General features: G+C 41.4%; 1 protein-coding gene across 1 annotated transcript; it reads right to left on the reverse strand.

Moving 5' to 3' along the window:
* Positions 1-8093: 8093 nt before the first annotated feature.
* rprma (reprimo, TP53 dependent G2 arrest mediator candidate a) lies at positions 8094-9237 on the reverse strand. The gene has a single exon (XM_077216783.1). The coding sequence runs from the start codon at positions 8857-8859 to the stop codon at positions 8548-8550; it is 312 nt and encodes a 103-aa protein (XP_077072898.1). The 5' UTR covers positions 8860-9237; the 3' UTR covers positions 8094-8547.
* Between the last annotated feature and the right edge of the window lie 503 nt (positions 9238-9740).

Here is a 9740-nt window from a genome sequence, read left to right on the forward strand (position 1 = left end):
AACGGTACCGAAGAACGAGTGTAGCTTCTATATAGACATTTTTAAATATGAAAAATCCAATAAGCAACGAAATTGTCAGACATCCATGAAATGAGTGCATGTTTTTTTTCAGCTGTAGAAAGCTGGGCATTTTAACATGAAGGATATATGGAATTGACTCCCTTTTGGAGCCTGTCTCTAGCGGTCAGTTGATGAACTGCAGGTTAAGTCACTTCCGTGTTGGATTTAAGTGAGAGACTGTGAGGTTGTCCCTTGCATGAAACCAGGAGATATTTAAAAACCAATAAACCAAATACATTTAAATGTTTAAGGTGACACTTTATTTGAATGTGTCCTTGTTACAGTGTAATTGCACAAATAAGTTCTGAATAATATTAACAACATGGACTACGTTTAGGGTCAGGGCTGGGTTTAGTGTTGTTACTTGTAATTATGCGTAATTTACTGTTATTACTGGTAAATATATGTAAAATGTAACAAGCAGACAAAATAAAATTGTCATTTTAACTTTAAAGACGTTTGCAAATAGATTTGGTACTGAATTGAAACCAGAGCCCTATAGTAGATGCTGATCAGAATTACTTGTATTTTCTCCAGTAAAAACGTTCATCAAATTCCTTAAACCTACAAAGTACAACTCCAACACTTACTTACTAACAATCCTACAACATTACTTGTGACAAACTCAGGACCAGAAATGATGGCTCTGTCACAGTGCTGTCTAGAGCTGTCAATCAACATCATGATCACTGATGAGCCCCACTGAGCCTCTGAGCGTTTCTGCCAATCAGCTGATGGACGAGCTGAAGCTCAGGGTGCCGTGATGTAATCAACACTCACATCTGGAAATAAAGGAGAGTTACTGTGCACACTTGTTTTTGGATTAGACATCAGTCTCTGAGATCTACATGTTCCAGTATATTACTCCTTATGACATTCAACATAACCCACAATAGTTAATTGTATATAGTAGTAGTAGTAGTGATAGTAGTAGTGTTTATTTATCCCCGTAGAGAAAGTAGTTTGCAGAAAGCTCACACAGACATTTAAAAAATCACAGTTGGCATAGAAAAAAAAAAATCTAATTTAGGATAACCAGACCAGCTGACCATCAATCAACACTAGAAGAAGAATTTAAAAATCTAATTGCTTGGGGGATAAAAGATAGTTTGGACTATCTTTTATGAAGATGTGTTTGCAATCAGTGTCAATGCAGAATAATCATAAAACAATCACCTCCCCTCATGGAGCGGACATGACATGAGAAAGACAATGTCTTCTCTATTTTAAGGCCAATTCACTCACCCAGAAACCTGTTTCTTCCGAGAGAACAACTTCTTTTCTAGAGAAAATGCTCTGGAGTTCCCTTTCGAGGGAACTCGAACTGCGTCGGTTACGACACTAGGGGAACGCCTTTCAGCGTAGCGCGTCTGAATTTATGAATGAAACCGAATCCAATCCTATTGGCGTTGCGTGATGACGTAGCGTGTGACGGCATAAGCGGATGTATACAAAAGCACGCCGGCACACAGAAGTGTCAGCTTTTTGCTATTCAGCAAGCGCTCTGTGTATGTGTGAACAAGTCTGTTGTATGTCCTGTTAAAGTAAGTTGCAGATCTCGCGTTTGCCGAGGCAGCGCTTAGATTACGAGTGTATTTTGCAATAAGATTCTGTGGCTGGGATCTCGCGTTTGCCGAGGCAGCGCGTAGGTTTAAGGTATGCCTCGCAGTTGCAATTGAGAGTGAGGAGGTGTCGTCATGGTACAGAGCCCCTCCCCTCGATATCACGGGATCTCGCGGGATTCTCACCCTCTCCGCCATGTTGGCAGGATTCCGGCGGCAAAACAAGATTGTTTACATGTGTTGTTAACTCGGTAGTAGAGGAGGTTCTCGCATTTCCACACTGTTTTACCATGCCTGGAGGTCACTGCTGCGTTAAAAACTGCTCCAGTACCTCACACGATACATTTGGAAAACATAGGAAGAATGGAATACAGTTTTTTAGGTTACCGAAATGGACACAGCATCAGGGAGAGCAAGTCTCTGACCTGACGAGGAGACGCCGGATTGCTTGGTTGGCTGATGCCTTTGATAAGTTGTCACTGTTTGCTGTGCCTTAACGAACATGTGCAAAAGTGTTGTTTGAGTGCCTTGTTCATTACTTTTTTATTTCTTGAAATAAATGCTTGAAACAACTTGATATGGCTTAACAATATTTATCGAGGACTGAATATATATGTATTTTTTTCGGACAACATAAGTTTCATGGACAACATAAGTAATAATAATAAAATAACAATACTGTTCTTAGTGCAAAAGAACAAATATCTTGATGCTGCTTCTCCAAATACCACTGTTTTGCGCTTGGTGTGAGCTTGTTCCTGTAAGGTCCCTTTTCTTTCGCCTTATCTTTTTGCATTTCTTTACTTTCTTCCTTTTTTTCTCGTATTCGTAGATCCGTCTCTGTCCCGCCGAAATAATAAATGCGCGAAAATAATAAATGCGCAAAAATGAAAGAGCTCTTGAATGTTTAGTCGTGCTTCTGTGAAGTTCTGATGGCGTTGCCCCTGGCAACCGATAGCGTCTCCTACCATCATGGCGGACCGGCTCAGACCCCGCCCACATCGGCACGTGACTCCTCAATCTCAATACAGAATCTAGTAGCTCGGATCTCGCGTTTGCCGAGGCAGCGCTTAGATTACGAGTGTATGTTGCAATAAGATTCTGTGGCTGGGATCTCGCGTTTGCCGAGGTAGCGCGTAGGTTTAAGGTTGCCTTGCAGTTGCAATACAGAATCTAGTAGCTCGGATCTCGTGTTTGCCGAGGCAGCATGTAGGTTACGAGTCTACTTTGCAGTTTGCTGTGTGAGTACGAGGCATGAACAGTCAGCTCCTGAGGGTGCTGGCTGTGTTCACTGAGAAATAACTCGCCGCACACGTGCGTTTCGGGTATCTCAGCCTCGCGCCTGTTGACTTTCTTCTCGAGAGATGAAAGCCAAAGATATTGTGTACTACTCGTATCTCGCGTTTGTTAAGGCAACGCGTTACGGGTCTGCAATAAAAGGGACACACGCGATCTGATAAATAATACTGTTTAGGTGCGAGGCATTCACAGTCAGCTCCTGAGGGTGCTGGCTGTGTTCATTGAGAAATATCTTGACGCGTACAGCCGTGCGCTGTCAGGTGTTTCAGTCTCGCGCCTGTTGACTTTCTTCTCCAGGGATGAAAGCCAAATTATAACGGCTCGAATCTCGCGTTTGCCGAGGCAGCCTGTAGGTTACGAGATCGTATAATTAAAAACAGTATTCTGGTGTTTATGGCTGCATTTAATTCCTACAGCCTACCATTCAGACCGTGTTTCACTTATCCAGTGTTATGGCTGCATTTAATTCCGAGGAGTTAAAGTAATTAAAAATTGTATCTGACTTAGAACTTGGTTAGATATTTTAATTCAGCCTACCATCTCGTTTCAGGGGCTGAGGCCCGGGGAATGGAGACTCCACCCCGAGGTGGTGGAGTTAATATGCGAGAGGTTTGGCCCAGTGGAAGTGGACCTATTTGCGTCTCGAGAGACGACACACTGTCCACTGTGGTTCTCCCTCACACATCCAGCCCCGCTGAGGTTGGATGCCATCATGCAGACGTGGCCGAGGCTGCGTCTGTACACCTTTCCCCCAATCGCTCTGCTCCCAGCAGTTCTGGAAAGGGTCCGTCGGGACGGGGTCAGCCTACTATTAGTAGCCCCGTGTTGGCCGGCCCGAGTATGGTTTTCGGACATCATCCTGCTTCTGGCAGGCCCGCCATGGCAGATCCCTCTGAGGAGGGACCTGTTGTCTCAGGCAGAGGGCTCAGTTCTCCACCCTCGGCCCGAGCTGTGGAAACTGTGGGTCTGGCCCCTGAGGGGGCACAGTTCCCTGAAGCCGGCCTGTCAGCAGAAGTGGTTGAAACTATACTCACTTCCAGAACTCCCTCCACGAGGAAGTTATACGGCCTTAAGTGGAATGTTTTTTCCATTTGGTGCAGAGAGCGTGTTTTGGACCCAGTTCACTGCCCAGTGGCTTCAGTGCTGGAGTTTCTCCAAGACCGCTTTTCTGCCGGGCTTACCCCGTCCACACTCAAGGTTTATGTGGCTGCCATTGCGGCATTCCACGCTCCTCTGAGTGATGGTCCTCTGGGGAGGCATCACCTGGTCGTACGTTTCCTCCGTGGAGCCTGGAGGATGAGACCTGCGACTCACACCAGGGTTCCCTCTTGGGACCTGGCAGTGGTTCTCGAAGGGCTGGCCGAGGCCCCCTTCGAACCATTGGAGTCGGCTGAGGCCAAGAACCTTTCATTTAAGGTGGTCTTTTTGTCAGCCATTACTTCTCTGAGGAGGGTAGGAGATCTCCAGGCGCTCTCTATTTCCAATGGGTGCTTGGAGTTTGCTCCAGGCAACATTAAGGCCATCTTGCACCCCCGGCCCGGCTATTTGCCCAAGGTGCCATCTAATGTGGCACGCCCTTTGGTTCTGCAGGCATTTCATCCTCCACCTCATCTGACGGCGGATGAGGAGAGACTTCATCTGCTATGCCCTGTCAGAGCACTGCAGTGTTATATCCTGAGGTCCTCCTCATGGCGGAAGTCGGACCAGTTGCTGGTGTGTTTCGGGTCGCCCAAGAAGGGGCTTCCCGCCTCTAAGCAGACCATCAGCAACTGGATCATTGGGACTATTTCCCTGGCCTATCAGGTGTGCAATTTGCCTTCACCTATGGCCGTGAGGGCTCACTCCACCAGAGGCATGGCGTCCTCTAGAGCCCTCCTTTCAGGGGTTTCTATCCATGACATATGTGAGGCGGCTGGCTGGGCCACTCCGCACACATTCATGAGGTTTTACAGTGTGGACCTTTCCTCTTCACCCGGTGCACGAGTGCTTTCGTCCTAGATTGTGCCTGAAGACAGCTTCACACTAGGATGAGCGGGGTTCGTTGTGGTATAGTGGGTATCTCGTTCCCCTAGTGTCGTAACCGACGCAGTTCGAGTTCCCTCGAAAGGGAACGTCTCGGATTACGTATGTAACCCTTGTTCCCTGAGAAAGGGAACGAGACACTGCGTCGGTTCGCCACACCTCACCCCGCCTGGAGCACTTGCTTCATAGCAAAAGCTGACATTTCTGTGTGCCGGCGTGCTTTTGTATACATCCGCTTATGCCGTCACACGCTACGTCATCACGCAACGCCAATAGGATTGGATTCGGTTTCATTCATAAATTCAGACACGCTACGCTGAAGGGCGTTCCCCTAGTGTCGTAACCGACGCAGTGTCTCGTTCCCTTTCTCAGGGAACAAGGGTTACATACGTAACGCGAGACGATTTTTAGCATGCCAAAGTTTAGTACACTTTAGGATACTTTAAAAAAATGTACATGTGACAGGAATAATACAGTTTAAAGGGGTGTTTGATTATGATTTCACTTTTCTTACTTTAGTTAGTGTGTAATGTTGCTGTTTGAGCATAAAAAACATCTGCAAAGATACAACGCTCAAAATTCAAAGCAAAGGGAGATATTTTCTTTTATTTGCTTGTTATTTGCAATTAAATGTAAATGTTATACAATATTAAAATGTATATTACATGCAATTATTTGAATTTAAGAGTGCCTTTTTGACCCACTTAAGTATGACTTAAATAGAACACATATGTATATAAAATTTCATAATTCTCTTTGAAAAATATGGTTAACGTGTACTGTTGAATGTACTCACAAGCACTTAAAGGCAGGGTAGGCAATTTATTTCTAAAACACTTTTTGCCAAATTTGTTTAAACTGTCTTTATATACCAATACATAAAATGTAAGTACTCTGAAAAGAAGTTTATAAAAATAGAGTGTCTGTAGACTGGGCGACTGTCACTCTCACTCTCCCTCGCTGCTATGGCTACCAGCCCTGCTGCAACAGGAGCTGCCCACATGCCCACTCGGTTGACTCGCTCATTTTGGAAGAGGAGAGGCGCGTACTGATAGTGAATACTAACAGCCATGTTGGTTATTTATTTTCATAATGATATAGTTAGGTATTTTATTACCTGTGATTCTGAGATGATGTCACTCCATCGCACTGCGCTCCTCTCCGCTCCGCACTGGTAAATGCGTCCTCCAGCTGAGCGGTTGGCATTGCGCGTTCAAGTGTTTTGGGGGCGTGGCTTTGGAATGAGCTCAGAAGGAAGGGGGTGGGAGTTTCTCAGTTGGATACTTTCAAAATCCAGCAGTTTTCTGCTAGTTTCTCAAACTTACCTACCCTGCCTTTAAATAAAATATAATTTAATGCCCATGTTGCGCTATGTATTTAAACATATGTGCAATTACTCATTTGTAATGACGAATTTGCTATTTAGTATATTTAAAATATATTTACTTCTGAATAACACTTCAATTGAAATTATAATCAAGTATTTCTCATGTGCTTCAGTATTTCAGTCAACACGTCAAAACAGGTGTACTTCTTTAAAGCATGACAAATTATTATTAAAACAGTGATTTAAAATGTACTTTAAAATACATTTTTAATTTGACATATTAAGCACTTAAGTGTGTTAAAAAGATAGGGCAACACTTTATTTTACTGTATACTTGTTACACATAACACGTAGTCACTATAAATTATGCATTATTAAATGCAACTAACCCTAAACCAAACCCTAATTCTAACCCAAACCCTATATTAAGTATTTTTATTACTCTGTACTTAAATGTATAATTGCACTGTAACACGGACACCTTAAAATAAAGTGTAACTAAACAGTCATGAAAGTGTTCTCTCTTTTAGTACATTTATTTCATTATTTAATCTGCAAGCACAGTGAGATTAATGTTATTTTGAATCATGAATGAGTCAATTGATGCTGATTGTGCCATTTTCTCTTTTCTTTCTTTCTTTTTTCCTTTTTTGGTGGACATCTGGGGGCTTCAATATATAGACAGAATAAGCAATTAAAGCCACTTTAAATATTTGCCTATCTCTCATGAGAAGTAGAAAATCATTATTGTTCAAACATACAAGTTTTCTCCGTTGAAGTCGCTGCATAGTGTCTTGCTCAGTACAGATGCGACTGATGCAAAATTATTCATTGTGAAGTTAACAAGCTCTCAGCTTTCACAGACACTCTTATAAATAGATGTGTCTTAAAAGTGACAGGCCTCCTTCATCAACAGCACTCTGCCTGCCCTGGTAAACACATTTAGAAGAGATTTACCCATTTGTGCAGGCTAATTTAGTCTAATCTTAATGGTATCAACATTTTTAAAAAATCACACGTCTATGCTTAAACATTAAAATGAAAACATCATAATTATTGATAGCCATGATGAAACAGTATGGGCTTTGTTTCTGTCTGATTAAGTAACAGCCAACTGAATTTAATTAGTTTACCTTTGAACTCAAACCACTGATTAATTCCATTTAATTATCCAGACCTGAGCAACAGTAAGCTCATTTTACTTGCTTTTAAAATGCACCATTTAATTTCTTAATTGCACATTCAAACAAACAATCCACAAACTTTAACTAAATGATCATCTGAAGAATTTATAACACAAGTTGTGGATAGTAAGAGACGGCAAAGGATTATCATCTTGTTTGTAAAACCCTTAGAATTAGAATTAGAACTTAGAATTATCTGGTCTGAAAATGGTCAGATGTACAATTGCCTTATAGAGTCTTATTTATAAATGGCCCCAAATATCGTACTGTGCCTACATGCAGGATGAAGACTGAAAGGTATATGCACAAACAGATGTTTAGGAAAATTTGTACAGCTTATTGTTCTATGCCATGGTCATTAAAAAGCCATGTATATTAGTCATTATATAGATATTGACAATAATTAAAAAATACAGGCTAAATGGAAAGTTTCCTTTGCTGCAGCAATACTGTTTACTGTACGTGTGACTAAATGTATCTGAAAATGCTAGTCTATATGTCAAAATAAAATATAAAACTAAAATATACTGTAACACATTAGCAAACTATTTTTAATGAAACTTGTTTAAATTAAGATTCATTTGTGCAGTTATTTTCCAACTGTTCTGACCCTTAAAATAACATTCATTGCCTGGTATATTCAGTTGTTTCAATAAGACAATTTTATTCGAAATACGAATTTATTGTATTAAACATGATGCTTTAATCTAGCTAAACAACAATTAATTAGTGCGTGCAGTGCTTACAATGTGTTTTACAGAGAGGAGGTCCATAACTATAACAAAATAATCAATATGTGCCAGAATTCCTCTGCGTGTGCACATAGGTATATACATATTTTCAATGACAAATGTAAAGACTCCATGCCTGTATCTGATTTTACATCTGAGTGGTTCATCTCCTAAATGAAGCGCTTGAATGAACAGTGGAAAGGCGTGTGCGCAAAATGGAGACAGTGCGTTCAGTTGATCTCTACATAATATTTTTTTTTAGCCGGCCAAATAACACTGTGTCCTGGTTTTTAAAGAGGCCATCGAAACACATGTCCATCAGGTAGTCCACAAACTTAATTTCATCATAATCCTCATCGTGTCTAGTACGCACCCACGATGACCGCCTCTACCTCTTTGGAGGGTCTCCGGTCCGTTACCAAAAAGTTTATCATCCCTTCCGACTTGATGAGCAAGTTACAGCCCAGGAAAAAGATCCCGAAGACTACGGTGAGGGAGAGGACGCACATCACCGCTATCTGAACTATCCTCATGATAAAGAGGCTCCTTTCATCCGGAGGGGCCGCCGTGAAGCCGTTATCCGTCACCACCGACGAGAAGTTACAACACATGAGGATGTCCTCAGTCCGGTTGGAGAAGATTCCACTGTCCGTTTGGTTAAATGTAGTATTCATGTCTACTGTTCACCAACACTTTGAAGAGTCCAAGAATTCAGGCAGTTCCGATTTGGAAGTCTGAACACATGAGGAATTGCGTAAAAAGTGTCCGTAAAGTCAGATGCACATATCCAACGTCTCTTCTTTTGCTCACTGGCGTCCCATGACGTGCTCCTGCTCTTATTCACAGTTACTACTACACTGAGCTCTTCTGCTCAACATCACACCTACTCGGTTAAAAGCACCGAAAAAGCCGATGGGAGGTGACTCCATCACAAGTGCATGACTTGTGACACCACCTACAGTAAAACCTGTAGTGTTACAATCCTCCGATTAAAAATTATAAAAGTTATACATTTAAAAGCCATCTATGTGGATTAATGGTAATGTTCGAGATGATGGTAATATATATATATATGTATATATATATATATATATATATATATATATATATATATATATATATATATATATATATATATATATAGGCCATGTGAGTTAATGGGATGTGTCTCTGTATTCTAAATGTTTTTAAGTTTTTAATCATACAATTTGTAATATTTTTAAAATAAACTATTATGTCATTAAATTATCAAAAATAGCATTATTGCCATGATCATTTTTAAAGAATGTTTAGTTGACTGCACTGCGTAATACTGACATCTAGCGTGTGGATAACTAAATGATAACAGGACTCTTTGATGTGACACTCCTTTGTGGCAACGACGAAGTTAACAGTCAAGTAAAGGGTGGTTCTTCAACTACCGGCACTTTTGGCCTTGCGAACTTGAGGGGGAAAAAAGTGTTCAAATCAAAATTGTCACAGTCGAACAGTTAAATATAACTAGTCTAGTTTAATGATCCATGCACTTACATTATAAGACAAATTGGTGTTTTTT

This window comes from Siphateles boraxobius, unplaced genomic scaffold (genome assembly GCF_051911475.1).
Source record: "Siphateles boraxobius isolate OS27281-9 unplaced genomic scaffold, OSU_SipBor_1 7, whole genome shotgun sequence".
Taxonomy (NCBI): domain Eukaryota; kingdom Metazoa; phylum Chordata; class Actinopteri; order Cypriniformes; family Leuciscidae; genus Siphateles; species Siphateles boraxobius.